The sequence below is a fragment of the Onychostruthus taczanowskii genome, unplaced genomic scaffold, assembly GCF_017590055.1.
Source record: "Onychostruthus taczanowskii isolate IOZ18803 unplaced genomic scaffold, ASM1759005v1 scaffold37, whole genome shotgun sequence".
Taxonomy (NCBI): Eukaryota; Metazoa; Chordata; class Aves; order Passeriformes; family Passeridae; genus Onychostruthus; species Onychostruthus taczanowskii.
The window spans coordinates 4,652,854-4,667,819 of NW_024501126.1; the positions used below are offsets into that span (position 1 = coordinate 4,652,854).

Genomic DNA, 14,966 nt, shown 5'->3' on the forward strand with positions numbered 1-14,966 from the left:
TTTTTATTGGCTTTGCAAGCTGGGGGGCTAGGGGGCGTTTGGCACTTGGAAGTCTAAATGGGACAGCTGCGAGTTCAGGTAGGATACTTGGGGATCCGGATCTTCACTCTTCATTGAGTCCCTTCTGATGGAGAATGAGAAAAAGGGGCTGTTGTGGGGCTGCCATGGGGTGGCCTATGAGGCACCTGTGGGCAGGGGAAAGTCCCACCTTGGCTCCAATGTCGCGGCTCTTGGCCCGCAGCTTGTTGACCTGGGACTCGGCGATGTCGGCACGCTCCTCTGCCTCATCCAGCTCGTGCTGTGCCTTGCGGAACTTGGCCAGGTTGGTGTTGGCCTGTTCTTCCTGAGGGGGGCAGAGACACCAGTGAGGCTCCCACACAGCTCTGTCTGACCTCTTGCCACCCCATCTGCTCTCCATACATCTGACTATTTTATTGCTCCTTCAGGCCTTCAATAGAAACACCTGTTTCTTCAGACATCCCATTTTCAAACCACCCAACCACCTATTCAATGATCCTTCCATCCAACCTTCCACCCACATAAACTTCCTTCCTTCCTTCCTTCCTTCCTTCCTTCCTTCCTTCCTCTCTCAATCCCACAACTAACCCACCCTCCTCACTCCCTGACACCCCACCCCTTGACCACCTCATCTCAAGGTTGCCTGCTACTCTCCACATCCTCTCCCACATCCTAAACCCGCACTGTCCTCTCCTGGGGGGTGATCCCATGGCTGACTCAGCCATTGCTCACCGCCTCCTCAGCCTGACGCTTGTAGGCCTTGACCTTCAGCTGGAGCTTGTCCACAAGGTCCTGAAGCCGGACCATATTTTTACGGTCCTCCTCCGTCTGTAGGGTGAGACACATATGGATCATGACCTGACCCGACCTGCACTTGGAATTACCAGCCAAGCTACAACAGTCAGGAGAGAGTTAATGATGTTCTTGGGGAGTGGAGCCTCTCAAAATCTGTGGGTGGCTTCAGCTCTGAGAGCAGGGGTGGATGTCTTCTTGCCTCTGATGAGGTCCTATCTGAGGTTATGGATCATGCTCCCATAAGACCCCATGGATACTGGACACTGAGAGGTGACCTGGGTAGCTCATGGCCCAGATGATGTTCTGGGTACCCACGTACACACAGTGGGTGGTCTCTTATCGAATCTAGACAGCCTGTGTCTCTCTGGCCAGCAGGTCGGCCATGTTCGAGGTCATGTACAGCATGAAATATGAAGCCCTATGGCCAAGGGGCAGGAATTGACCTGGGCCAGCCCGGGAACCCCACCTGGTAGCTAAGCTCCTTGACACGACGCTCAGACTTGCGGAGACCCTTAATGCTCTCAGCATTGCGCTTCTGCTCAGCCTCCAGCTCATTTTCCAGCTCCCGCACACGAGCCTCCAGCTTCTGCAGCTGCTTCTTGCCCCCTTTGAGGGCCAGCTGCTCAGCCTCATCCAACCTCATCTGCAGGTCCTTGATGGTCTGCTCCATGTTCTTCTTCATCCGCTCCAGATGGGCACTGGTGTCCTGCTCCTTCTTCAGCTCCTCTGCCATCATGGCCGCCTGCCCGAGGAGAGAAGCAAGCAGAGAAGGAGGACCAAAGCACGCTCTACTTCACCCTCCAGTGGAAGGTGTCCTAGATGTAGGTCTCATTATGGCACTCACGTCAGTGATGGCTTTCTTGGCTTTTTCCTCAGCATTCCTGCACTCCTGGATGGCCTCTTCCACCTCTGTCTGCAGCTGGGAGATGTCGGCCTCCATCTTCTTCTTCTGGTTGATGAGGCTGGTGTTCTGGAATTAGAGGAGAGGATCTCAGGAGGTGTCTCTTGAACTGCTCACCCATCCTTCTTCAACCCCCTCCAGTACTTAATGCCCCCCAACTCCCTGCCAACTCTGCAGGCTTAAAGGATCTGGAGATCTTGGTAACTCAACCCATTAGAAACCCACGCCCATGGATGGAGGTGACTTCTGTCTTTGAAGGTATGTCTCACCTGTGAGTGGAGAAGCTGGACCCTCTCACTGGCCTCAATCAGCTCCTGCTCAGCCAGCTTGCGAGCCCTCTCAGTCTGTTCCACCACTGCCTGCATCTCCTCCAGCTCTGACTGGAGGAGGTTGTTTCTCCTTTCCACAATGGCAATATTCTCCTTCAGGTCTTCATTGGCTCTTACCACATCATCCAGCTGCAGTTGGGTGTCCTGTTGGGATAAATATAATGGAGATCAGCCAGCAGCTCAGGGGCCTAAGAAGACCTCATTATAGGTGAGTAATCCCACCTTGAGGTGAGCCTGGGCTGATTTCAGGTGGGACTGAGCTTCAGCAGCCACACGGTTGGCATGGCTGAGCTGAATTTCCATCTCATTGAGGTCACCCTCCATCTTCTTCTTCAGCCTCAGGGCCTCATTGCGGCTCCGGGTCTCAGCGTCCAGCGAGGTCTGCAGTGAGTCCACCACCCGCAGGTGGTTGCGCTTGGCCTGCTCCATCTCCTCATCCTTCTCAGCCAGCTTGCGCTCATAGTCTGCCTTCACCTGGTTGAACTCCAGTTGGGCCCTCAGGATCTTTCCCTCCTCATGCTCCAGAGAGGCCTGGTAGAGACAGACAGAAATTAGAGGGCCACAGAGAACACTAGGACAACATGGCACTCATGGGGATGTGATTTGGCTCACCTCAGCCTCTTCCAGTGCAGCTTGGAGCTCCAGTTTCTCGGCATCCAGCTGCTTCCGGACCTTCTCCAATTCGTGGATGGTCTTGTGGCTGCCACCCAGCTGCTCCGTCAGGTCTGAGATCTCCTCTGCTTGGATAAGATCTCATCAGACTTGGTGGAAAGTGGTGGAGAACAAGGTGAGCAGGGGGAGTACCACGGTCTCACCTTGGAGGTTCTTGTTCTCCCTTTTGAAGGTCTCCAGGTGCTCAAGTGACTCCTCATAAGCGTTTTTCAGCTTGAAGAGCTCAGTGCTGAGGGACCTGGCCTCTTTCTGTGATGCCTCCAGCTCCATCTGTGACTCTTCAAACTTCTGCTTCCACTCAGATAAGATCTGGAGCAAAGCAAGTGGTCACCCTCTGTCCCCATGTCTCCCATTCTCTGCTGTCTCACCACTGTGTCCTCTTACCTTATCAAAGTTTCTCTGCTTCTTGTCCAACGCAGCAGCTGCTGCATTTGACCGCTCCAGGTCTGCCATGAGATCTTCAATCTCATTTTGCAGCCGGTGTTTGGTCTTCTCCAGGGAGGAACACTTGGCATTGACCGCCTCCACTGCCTCCTCAGCCTCCTGCAGCCGCTGGGCCAGCTTCTTCCTGGAGTGGGATAAAACCTGGCTGTGGTGACCCATGGACCAAGTAGCCCAACTAAAACCTTATTCTTCCTATTCATTGTCTGAGGCTCTGGATTTTTACCATCTCCAGATCCCTATGCCTTCTCCAGATTCTTCTACAGTGGAAGGGTGTGCACTCTTCCCTGCCTCACAGAGGCTTCCTTTCATGGGGAGATTACTCACTTGGCTTCCTCCAGTTCCTCAGTGCGCTGGATGGCATCTGTCTCATACTTGGTTCTCCACTGTGCCACCTCAGAGTTGGCCTTGGAGAGTGAGCGCTGGAGCTCAGCCTTGGCCTCTGTCTCCTCCTCATACTGCTCCCTCAGAAGGTCGCAGTCATGCCGGGCTGACTGGAGGGCATGGGCCAGTGCATTCTTGGCCTGGAAGGAAGAGGTAAGGAGTATGTGAACTTGACCTATGTGTAGGAGCTCAAACTCAGAAATACCAGTAAGTACTTGTATTTCTCAGCCAAACCTTCTCTAGATCATTCCAACCAAATTCAGCACACGTATACCCAGAGCAATCTAAAGATGGGTACCTCTAGTCTGGCCCAGTTTGACTTCCCCTCTGCAGTGCCACCCAACCACCTATAGACCAACCCAGCTGCTTCACAACAGACCTGCTCAGCCCAACCTCTCAGGTGTTAGACCAATGCAACCCAACTCAACCACTCTTAGATGCAACTATCCCACTGAACTGGCCTGAACTTGAATTCCATTTGGTGCTACCACCATGAGGGTAAAGAACACCTTTTCTTGTGGCCCTCCTGGAGACCCTATCAACTATCCCACAAACCTCACCTTCATCTCCTCCTCCAGCTGCCTCTTCAAGTCCTCCATCTGCTGGGTGTATGACTGCTTGCCCCTAGTTAATTGAGAGACAAGGGCCTCCTTTTCCTCCAGCTGGCGGGACAGCTCTCCTGCAGAGGTAGGGCAGGTTTTCAAGGTGTGGCAGGGATTGAAGATGTGGGGCAGGGGCTGAGAATGTGGAGTGAGGGGTATGGTGGGTCAGGGTTCGCACCATTCTCGGTCTGGAGCTTGGCCCGTTGGGTGCTGGTGTCATTGAGGACTCGTTGTGTCTCCTCCAGCTTGGCCCGGTGTTCAGCTGCCTGATCCTCCATGGTGCGAGAGATCTTCTCCATGCCCACCTTTGAGGAGGAATGTATGGAGGGAAGGAATGAGGAAGGAGAATGATGCCCATGGTGGAGATAAGATGTCCACCTTGGCCTCCTTCTACCTTGGCTTTTATGAGTTGCTCCATGTTGGAGCTGAGGTCATCCAGCTCCAGCTTGAGGTCGCTCTTCTCCTTCTCCAGCTTCTGCTTGACACGCTGTAAGTTGTCAATCTGCTCACTGAGCTCAGCCACGCTGTCGGCGTGCTTCTTGCGCAGCGCAGCAGCCGTGGCCTCGTGCTGCAGTGTGGCCTCCTCCAGGTCCCGCCGCATCTTCTGGAACTCTGCCTCACGCTTCTTGTTGAGCTCAATCTGCACTGAAGTGACACCACCTGCCTCCTCCAGCCGCTCGCTGATCTCCTCCAGCTCCCGTGACAGGTCTGAGCGCAGCTTCTCCACCTTGGCTCTGCCTGTCCGCTCTGCTTCCAACTCCTCCTCCAGCTCCTCAATCCGTGCCTGTGCTCCAGGAATGGAGCTGCTGTCAGCAAACTTGTCTCTACCCAACTCCTGCACTCAGCTCAACCAATTGAGCTGGAGACTTTTCAACCCAACTCACCCCAATAAGCTGAAAACATTTCAGCTTATGCCAGATGTCTGAACATTGTCAACCAACTGAAAACTCAGCCTAAGCAGATAGAGATTCTTCACCTCAACCCAACCAGCTGAAGGCTCTCCAGTCCAGCCCAAATAAGCAGAGAATAGATCCCTCACCTGCAGCTCTTTCAGCTTCTTCTGGAGCTGCAGAGCCAGAGCCTGCTCATCCTCAACCTTGCTGTTTTGCTGGTTGATCTCAAACTCTTTCCTGTAAATGAAAGCAGTTAGCAGTGAGGTTCCTGCCCTTGCCCCTAATTTAGACCAGGGAAAGAGGTCCGTCTTTACTTCTTGAGCTTCTCCTCCAGCTGCTGCTTGTCATTCTCCAGGTCCATGATGTTCTCCTGGGTCAGCTTCAAGTCACCTTCCAGCTTCCTTTTGGCCCGTTCCAGGTCCATCCGGACCTTCTTCTCCTGTTCCAGGGAGCCTTCAAGCTGTGTGGAAACATGAAAATGGGGGGAAACCTCAGTTTTCCATCATACCTGCCCCAGAAAGCTCTTTAGCACTACTCATGGTAGTGACCAGACCACACTCACGTCATCCACTTGCTGTTCCATCTTGAGTTTGGCCTTTGTCAGGGTGTTGACCTTGTCTTCTTCTGCTTGCAGGTCATCCAGCGTCTGCTGGTGAGATTCTTGCAGGGCCTTCTTCTCCTTCGTTAACTTTGCAATGGTTTCATCCAGCCCAGCCATCTCCTCTGTGAGGTTCTTGACCTGAAAGAGGAGAAACACTAGGCCTCCAGCTTAGTACCAGAGGCAGGGAAAAGCTGAGTGACGCTGCTGTTGTCCTTGGCCAATGAGGCCACTGCAGTGGTAGAGAACCCAAAGGATGTTCATGTAGCCCAGATCAACTAGCCTTGGATCTCCTCAACCCCACACAACCAGGTTGTCTTGACCCAAATCCCCACAACTTAAAGTCAAGGCCTCTCTCTACCCTCACCTTGTTCTCAGTGGCATGTTTCTCCTTCTCCACCTTGGCCAGAGTCAGCTCTAGATCATCAATGTCCTTTTTCAGCTCCGAACACTCATCCTCCAGCTTCCTCTTCCTAGCTGTCAGCTCTGCGTTCATCTCTTCCTCATCCTCCAGTCGCTCTGTCAGCTCCTTCACCTTGGCCTCCAGCTGGATCTTGTTCTTGATCAGCTGGTCACAGCGCTCCTCAGCATCATTGAGGTTGTCCTGCTCCTGTGTTGGAGTGGTAGATGAAGTAGGGTGGCCCTGGAGAGCTGCTGGTCACCCCCCTGACATGTTTTTTTGGGGCAATCTCACTTACGGCCTGCACTTGGAGCTGAAGGTCATTTTTCTCCTGCAGCATGGAGACCATCTTCTCCTCCAGCTCCTTGCGCCGGGTCTCCGACTTCTCCAGGGCCTCCTTCAGCCGCCCAAACTCTTCCTTCATGTTCTAAAGCAGATCAGCAGCCACAGATCAGGAGATCAGTAGCCACATCCAATCCCCTCCATCCATCAACCCCACCCAGCCCATTTTGGATCCCCAAAATCTGCCCGTCTCATCACCTCCTCCCACCTGCATCTCCTTCTCTGTCTCAGCACTCTTCAGCAAGGGCTTGATCTTGAAGTAGAGCTTCATCCAAGGCCAATTCTTCACCCCCATGAAGGCCCTGATGTTCCACTGGATCACCAGCAGTGAGTCCCTAGAATGGTGACACAGATGCCACTACACCACAAATCTGATGACCCACCAGACATCCTTTCTCCAGGAGAAAGACCCTTCCCCTCTCACCGGCGCTCCAGGATCTTCTTGAACTCAATGCGCATCAGCTGCCCTCGGGCCTGAGCCTGGATGCGGGTGATGATGCGGGAGAGGCGCTCATCCCGCATCTCCTCCAGAAGTCCCAGCAGGCCAGCCTTGAAGAAGACCTGATGGAGGAAGGAGGTGAGTGAATTGGTTGGGAAGGGTTCATGGACAGATGGATGGATTGCTGGGGAAATGAAGTGATGGATGGTGGGGTGAGGTGGATAGGCAGGTGGACACATCAGTGGTGAGACCATGCGGTCCACATGACCCCAAGTGTGGTGGGACCATGGAGACACCATGTGCCCTTACCTTGGTGTGTCCAAATTTGTACTGATTGTGGTCAATGTCAATGGATCCCAGGAGCTTTTCAGCACCCTTGCGACTGTCAATGAACTGCCCCTCAGGGATGGCAGCAGGGTTCAGGATGCGGTACCTGGAGACCAGAGAGGACATGAAAACCCTGAGGTCAGCCCCAGTCAGGTTGTCCACCACCTTCCCACATTTTCTCCTCTGTGCCTACCGCTGTCGGAAGTCCCCATAGAGGATGCGATTGGGGAATCCCTTGCGGCAGATGCGGATGCCCTCTAGCACCCCATTGCAGCGCAGCTGATGCATTACCAGGGGATTGTCCATCACACCTGGCAGTGGATCAGAGGGGTGGTGGTGTCAGCCACAAGTCACACCTACCACCCTTCTCCCTGCCCTCAGCCCTACCCTTTGCTCACCCGGCTCCTTCCGCTCATTGGGGATGATGCAGCGGACAAAGTGAGGGTGGGTGGTCTTGAGGTTGGCCATCAGCTTGTTGAGGTTCTCCTGTTGAGGGACCGAGGAGAGAAGAAGCTGACAAAGAGCAAGAGAGGGTCTGTGGGACTGAAGAGGTGATCCACCACTCAGGAGATTGTCTTCCCATTGCCCCAAACTGGGTCCACTATGTAGGTCACTCACCCGATGCAGGGCTGAGACAGTCTGAAAGGAGGAACCTTTTTTCTTGGCTCCTTTCCCTTTCCCTCCATCACCACCTGGAGAGAAGAGGGGTAGGGTAACACAGGAAAGAGGGTGAATAGTGGACAGTAGTCTTCTCCATCAGCTCATCCCTCCATCACCCCATCATCCATTCACTCACCAGCATCTGCCCCAGCGTAGTTGGAGAAGAGATTGGCCAAGAGCTTCAGGGCAGATTTCTGGTAGAGCCCCACCACTGTCTCATTGAGAGGGTCCTTGTTCTTCTCCAGCCACCCAGAGATGTTGTAGTCCACTGTTCCAGCATAGTGGACAAGAGAGAAATGGGCCTCTGGCTTCCCTTTGACATTGCGTGGCTTCCCAAAGTTGGCCGACTTGCCCAGGTGATTATCAAAGAGCTTGGCCTTGAAGGTCATGTCTGAGGCTTTGGGAAACATGCACTCCTCCTCCAGGATGGACATGATCCCCATGGGCTAGGAAGAAAATTGGTGGTGGTGAAGGACACCAAGTACAACCCAACTAACCAACTTTGGGGCCCCTGGCAGGCTCCAACTGAAAGGGCTCTTCCCCCAAAGTCCCTTCCCCATTCAGTCCCACAAGACCCTGGGAGAGGTGGTACCTTCTCAATGAGGTCAATGCAGGCCTGGAGGTCCATGCCAAAGTCAATGAACTCCCACTCAATGCCCTCCTTCTTGTATTCCTCCTGCTCCAGCACGAACATGTGGTGGTTGAAAAACTGCTGCAACTTCTCATTGGTGAAGTTGATGCAGAGCTGCTCAAAGCTGTTGAACTGGGGAAGGAGAGAGGAGATGAGGTTAACTGGATCAACTCAACACCCAACAGGGTCAACAGAATGCCTGATGAGATCCGTAGGTGAACCTGAGCCCCAGCTGGGTCAACAGAATGCCCAGTAGTATCAATGAAGTCAATGCAACTCCTGAGAGGGTCAGCACAACCCCCAAGAGGACAAATGCCCTGCCACCCCCTCAGTCCTCACATCAAAGATCTCAAATCCAGCGATGTCTAGCACACCGATGAAGTACTGCCTTGGCTGCTTGGTGTCCAGGGAGTTGTTGATCCTCACCACCATCCAGTTGAACATCTTCTCATATACAGCCTTGGCCAAGGCCCCAATGGAGTAGTACACCTGCTGGACATTCTGCCCCTTGGTGACATATTCATTGCCCACCTTCACCCGAGGGTGACACAACCCCTTGAGAAGATCAGCTGAGTTCAGCCCCATCAAGTAGGCTGACTTGTCAGCATCTGCAGAGCATCAAGAAAAAGAAGTGCTGTCAGATTCCACCTAACCTGGTGACCCCAAGACCTATGTCATCTCATACCCACTCACCTTCAGTACCATCTGGTTCTGCCTGCTCTTCCCGTTGCTTCTGCTTGAACTTCATGTTGCCAAAGTGCATGATGGCGCCTGTCAGCTTGTAGACACCAGCCTTCTCCTCAGCCGTGAAGCCCAGGACATCAAAAGCGCTCTGGTTGATAGGAAGAGGGCCTTGCCACCAGCTGTGGTCATGGCTCTCTGCTGGCCACCATTTGTGTCTCTCTGCCCTTCCAGCTCATCAGCTTCTCCATCCATCTGCAGACTCATCCACCCATGGACCCACCCATTATGGATTCACCCATCCATCCATCCATCCATCTGAGGACTCATATATCCATGGATCTATCTGTCCATTCATCCATGGATCCATGGATCCATCCATCTGAGGACTACATACATCCATTTACCTATCCATGGACTCTTCTAACCATGCATCCATCCATCCATAAACTCATGCATTTATGGACTCATCCATCCATGGTCTCATCCATTCACCATTAACTCCATTCATGCAACCATGGACTCATCCATCTGTTTGAGGACTTGTTCACCCATGGACACATCTGTTCACCTAAGTACTCCTCCACTTGTTTTTTATCTCCATCCACAACCTCCTCCACTCCCTGCCTCCTGTCCTACCTTCTATCCCTCACCCCCCATCATCCCACTCCCAACAACGCACCATCTTTCACCCTTCCTATTCACCACTCTCATCCCTATGTTCCTCCTCTCCTCCACCCATCCATCTTCTACTATCTCAACCATCCACCTGGCACTTGACCTTCAATTCATCATGGGGATGTCCACCTGCCCACCCTACCACTTACGTCAGTTGCCAACAGCTCTTCGGAGTCGTCGATGGAGGCCACAGTCACCTCTCCTTGGGAGACATAACTGTAGTCATAGGGGTTGTTCGTGATGAGAAGCATCTCTGCTCCGTGAGCCCAGGATAGAGAGAAAAACTGAGCATTTCCACTGGCTAAACAACCCCAAATCATCCTCAATTGCCCCAGGAAGGAGCAGAGAATTGGAGGACAGGAAGTAGAAGACTCAAGGCCAACACCCTACTCACCCAGCAGCTCTGGCTTCTTGTTGGAGAGGATCTGGTAAAAGATGTGGTAGTTCCTCTCAGCCTTCAGCTGGAAGATGACACGGGACTTCTCCAGGAGGTCTGAGGTGGATGTGAAGAGAAGGAGGATGGAGGTTGGGATGAGGAGATGGATTGAGATATGGAGAGATGGATGGTGGGATGAGGAGATGGAGGGAAGAAGAGAGGAAAATGGAAGGTCAGATGGATAGTGGGATGAGATGATGAATCCATCAACCATGAAAACAGATGAAGGGATGGACATGGGTGAAGGGGAGACAGGCAAGGAAGGAGGGAGGTAGACACAGGGAGGTGGAGGGACAAAGAATTGAAGATGGAGGGTCAGGTCAGTGGTGGGATAAGGAGATGGAGATGAAGGGTGGATGGAGGGAGAAAGGGAGATATGTGTGGATTAATGGAGCTCCTGGGTGGATGGAGGAGTCCATACATGGATGAGTCCTAGGAGGGATGAATAAATCCATGGATAGATAAGTCCATGGATGGATAAATGGACTACAAGACAGCCTCTCACTGGGCTCTCAACCCACTCACAGGTCTCAATGTCAGCTGATGCCAACTTCCCGGTGGCCCCAAAATGGATCCGGATGAACTTCCCCTGGGAAGGCAGTGGCAGGAGGTGGAAGTGGCTGCCTTCATGCAGCAGATCCCACACCATAAACCCTGTCCTGCAAACTGCCCCACAGACCCTTCCTCATACAACCCACCCCCATCACTCACAAATCGGGAGGAGTTGTCATTGCGGAGGGTCTTGGCATTGCCGAAGGCCTCCAAGGCAGGGTTAGCCTGGATGATCTGGTCCTCCAGGGTGCCCTGGATGGGGTGGGAAAATGCTGGGTGTGGATACCACTGGGGTATGGTCTCTGCGAAGGGTACATGGACTGAGGAACTCACCTTGCTGCTATTGGTCACCTCCTTCTTGCGGTCGCCAATGGCAGCAATGCTGGCAAAGTATTGGATGACCCTCTTAGTGTTGACTGTCTTCCCCGCCCCGGATTCTCCGCTGGGGGAGCAACAGTGAGATATTGGATAACATCCTGGTGGGTCCTTCATCCCACCCCACTGCTATGGGGCAGGGCTGGATAAAGCAGGGCCTTACGTGATGAGGATGGACTGGTTCTCTCGGTCTGTCAAGAAAAAAGAGGAGTCAGGTGGGATGAAGTTGGGAAACATACTTGGGGTCTTGGGGTCTTGGGGTTGAGGCTGAGGTTCTCCATCCTCCCAGATGAGAACCAGTTCTGAGTCAGAAACCATTTTTTGGAGTGGGGTCTTCTAGTTTGAGGTTCTCAAAAGACATCCTTACCTGTCAACATGTTCTGGTAGGCATTGTCAGAGATGGAGAAGATGTGGGGTGGAGCTTCACTCCGCTTCTTTCCCCGGTAGGCAGCCACCACCTCAGCATTGTAGACAGGTAACCACTTGTAGGGGTTGACAGTCACACAGAAGAGCCCTGAGTAGGTCTGAAGAAAAGTGCAGGCGGGTCAGAGCCAGGAGGTTCCACCCCACCACGGGGGGACATGCTAGGTCTAGGTGGCCCAAAGGATGTGGTGACAGGATGTCCTGATCTTAGTTGTCTGAAAAGGGGCTGTAGAAGGGACATCTTGGGTCTGGGTGGCCAAAGGGGTCAGGGGATGCAACATCTTGGGTCTTGGTGCCTGTCTAGAAATGGGATGTCTTGGGTCTGGGTGGCCCAAGGGAGCTGGAGGAAGGGCCACCAGTTCTAGGTGTCCCAAAGTCCATGAAAAAGCCACGCCAGGTTTTAGGTGGCCTATAGATTCTCTGGAAGCCCCATCTGGTACTAGGTATCCCAAAAGCTTTAGGGAAGGGTCACTAGTTTCCATCCACCCCACTGGCTGTGGGGAAGACCTCGTCTACTTCCCAGGTGCTCCAGGGGCTTGTGGGAAGGCTCACATAGATCAACCAAGAGGCATAGCGCTCCTTGAGGTTGTAGAGGACAGCAGGCTCATGGAGGAAGGTCAGCATCGCCATGTCCTCAATCTTGTCAAATTTGGGGGGGTTCTGCTGGTGAATGTCAGCTTCCTTCACCGTCACCGTCTGGGGGGAATGGGGAGACATGGGGTTGGGGGTTGGGAGATGTCCATGGCTTGGGGGATAGGGTGTGCTCCATTGGTAGGATTTCTTCCGTGGGTTGAGAGGGGTCTCCTATGGTTTGGGGGGTACCCCCCATCAGTTGTGAGACTTCAATGGGTCCAGGGCCCCCACCACTACCAGCCTGGTTTGCCCTTCCTCAGTTTAGTCTCCCCCAAACCTTCAACCACCCTTCCTCCTTTAACCCTTCCCCCATTAATTTAATCCCATTAATCCCTCCCACCTTAACTCTTCACACCCCTACTTCCCACCAACCCCTTATCCCCTGTGATGCCCAGCCCCCTCTTATTTCCCCCACCAGTCACCCCCTGTGCCCCCTTCTGCCAGCAACCCTTCCCATCCTTAGCCCCCTCCTCCATTACCCCCTCACCCCCGTTAATCCTTTGCCCCATATGGCCCCTTGCCCCCCTCCCCTCACCCATGCCCCCCCTCCCCATCCCACAGTTGCCCACCTCTCCCAGCTCAGTCTGGACGGTGGCCTCCCCTCCTTGCCGCCCTGTCACCCGACCCCGAACGAACTCCTCCCGGGGGTGGGGGACGAAGCACTCGCTACGGGGGTCGAAGGGTCTGGTCTGCGCTGCCAGCCGCTCCCGCTCCCCTGGCCGCAGGAACGGGGCTGCCGCCCCCAGCGCTGCCAGTACCGCGTCTGCCATCCTGCCCCACACAGACAGGGACCCTGCATCACCTGGGGGGCTGTGAGGCTGTGGCCACAGGGTCTCACCCCTTGTTCCATGGCCCACACCATGCCACTGGCCAGAGCCCGTTGCCATGCATTGGCCCCTTTAGCCATGCCCAAACCCCTATGGCTGTGACAGACACCAGAGCCAGAGCTTTGCAGCTGTGCACAGCCCCATGCATGCATCCCTACAGATGTGTAGGGAGCCCTATAGCCCTCTGCACACCCACCTAGTCATGCACTGCCCCACGCACAGACTCCTTCAGTGATTCAGGGACTCCCTGCAGAGACCCCTATTGTTGCGGTGTGATGTCATGATTTGCCTCAGTTTCCCCTGGGTTCTCCCTGAAATCTCCTTCCCCAGGTGGGTTGTCAATCACCCTTCCTTTCCCCACCCTTGACCCCTGCTGGGCACTGGCTATCAACCCAGAAATTCCAAGGAGAGCGTCAAGCAATTGGCAGGTCCAAAGCCCAATACCCTATAACCATTAAAGGACCCCTAATAGCGATGCACGGGACTTCATAGTTGTGTATGGCCCAAGCACAGAATCCTATAGCCATTCATGACCGCATGTATTGAGCCCTGTACAGTGCACAGACCCCCTATAGCTGTATGCAGACCCCTATATTCATGCAGGGACCCTAATCCCATGCACAGCCCCATGTACAGACTCCGGTATTGATGCAGGCACCTCCACAACCAGGGACCACCAACCCCTGGAATGGTGCATGGCCCCCTGCAACACAAAGACTCCTATAGCCATGGACGCAGACCCCATAACGATTCAGGCATCCCTACAGTGATGCACAGAGACCCATAGCAGTGCAGGGATCCCTATAACAATGCAGGGAACTTTAGAGCCCCCCACAGCTCCACATGCAGACACCCATGGCAAAGTATGGATCCCCTGTAGTGATGTGCAGACCCTAAAGCAATACACACACCCTTATAGCAGCACCACTCACCCCGCAAAGCGCCCATCCCCATGCTGCCCCACAGCATCACACTCACCTGGAGTCTATGGATCTAGCAGGTAAGATGAAGGGAGCTGGAAGAACATGCAGAGGGTGAGTAGGGCTACACCCTATAGACCCTCTTTGCCCCATAGATCCCTTTATGCCCCATAGATCACTTTGCCACATAGACCCCAAGTACCCCATAGCCCTGCTTGTGCCACATAGGCCCCCTGGATGCCCCACAGACCATCAGTGTCCCCTAGACTGCTGTACACCCATAGATCTCCTTCCCCCACTGAGTTCCCCTCAGTGCTTCTTAGGTCCTCTGTGCCTCATAACCCCCTGTGTACCACACAGGTCCCCACACCCCAGAGAACCCCTATGTGTCCCATAGGCCCCCTGTGCCCCATATCCCCCAGATTCCTGTGTCCCATAGATCCCCATATGCCCCATAACCCTCCTGTGCACCCCATAGCCCCCCATATCCTCCCTCAGCCCTTCATATCCACATCCCACATTCCTGCTATGTCCCCCACCCTCTCCCTCTCTGCCCCACGCCGACACCTATGCCAGTCCCACAGCCCCAAGGCCTTTATAGACCATCATGGGATGGGGAGGAGCATTCCTGGGGAGGGGGTGGCTGATAAAAGAGAAGAAGGGGGGCACCTCCCCCCCGCTTCCCCAGCCACAAGGTGGCATCTCTCCAGTGACCCTGGCATCCAGGACCCACATATTCACCCCACAGGATGATTTATGGGGCAGAGCTATAGGGGTGAGCAAGGGCTCTCCAGACCCCTTGTAGGGGTGGGATGTGGGGTGGGCTAGGGGGTCTGGCTGCCTGGGTGCCTTGTGTAGGAGGTGTCTGTGGAGCCCAGACATCTGGATCCATCAGGGGTGGGGGGTGGGNTGGGGGGGTGGGGGGTTGGAAATTAGGGACTTCAGGGGCCAGAGTCCCTTGTGTGTGTGGGTGATCTCTGGGGACCAGGTGCTTTGGTGGGGTTTGTGA

The 14,966-nt window shown here is 54.2% G+C and overlaps 1 protein-coding gene across 1 annotated transcript; it reads right to left on the reverse strand.

The window, feature by feature from the left end:
- LOC121339712 (myosin-6) lies at positions 1-14,046 on the reverse strand. Its single transcript, XM_041411748.1, has 39 exons — positions 14,016-14,046; positions 12,780-12,981; positions 12,130-12,273; positions 11,522-11,678; positions 11,318-11,345; positions 11,113-11,221; positions 10,939-11,031; positions 10,753-10,816; positions 10,186-10,284; positions 9,941-10,044; positions 9,126-9,264; positions 8,772-9,040; positions 8,394-8,564; positions 7,938-8,247; positions 7,760-7,833; positions 7,540-7,627; positions 7,335-7,452; positions 7,124-7,247; positions 6,800-6,936; positions 6,584-6,710; positions 6,332-6,460; positions 6,001-6,243; positions 5,598-5,774; positions 5,350-5,495; positions 5,182-5,272; positions 4,537-4,926; positions 4,321-4,447; positions 4,101-4,219; positions 3,484-3,680; positions 3,100-3,283; positions 2,859-3,024; positions 2,656-2,780; positions 2,266-2,574; positions 1,984-2,187; positions 1,658-1,783; positions 1,280-1,555; positions 751-846; positions 209-343; positions 1-124 (listed from the first exon to the last, which is right to left on the reverse strand). Exons 2-39 carry the CDS (start codon positions 12,978-12,980, stop codon positions 104-106), a joined length of 5,817 nt encoding a protein of 1,938 aa, XP_041267682.1. The 5' UTR covers position 12,981; positions 14,016-14,046; the 3' UTR covers positions 1-103.
- Between the last annotated feature and the right edge of the window lie 920 nt (positions 14,047-14,966).

Bases quoted from the DNA above. Each gene is read 5' to 3' on its own strand.
- LOC121339712 (XM_041411748.1), bottom strand. From the start codon at position 12,980: ATGGCAGACGCGGTACTGGCAGCGCTGGGGGCGGCAGCCCCGTTCCTG. The intron at 11,222-11,317 runs GTAAGGCCCTGC...TTGCTCCCCCAG, and splicing joins AACCAGTCCATCCTCATCAC to CGGAGAATCCGGGGCGGGGA. The intron at 7,453-7,539 runs GTGAGCAAAGGG...ATCCACTGCCAG, and splicing joins CAATGAGCGGAAGGAGCCGG to GTGTGATGGACAATCCCCTG.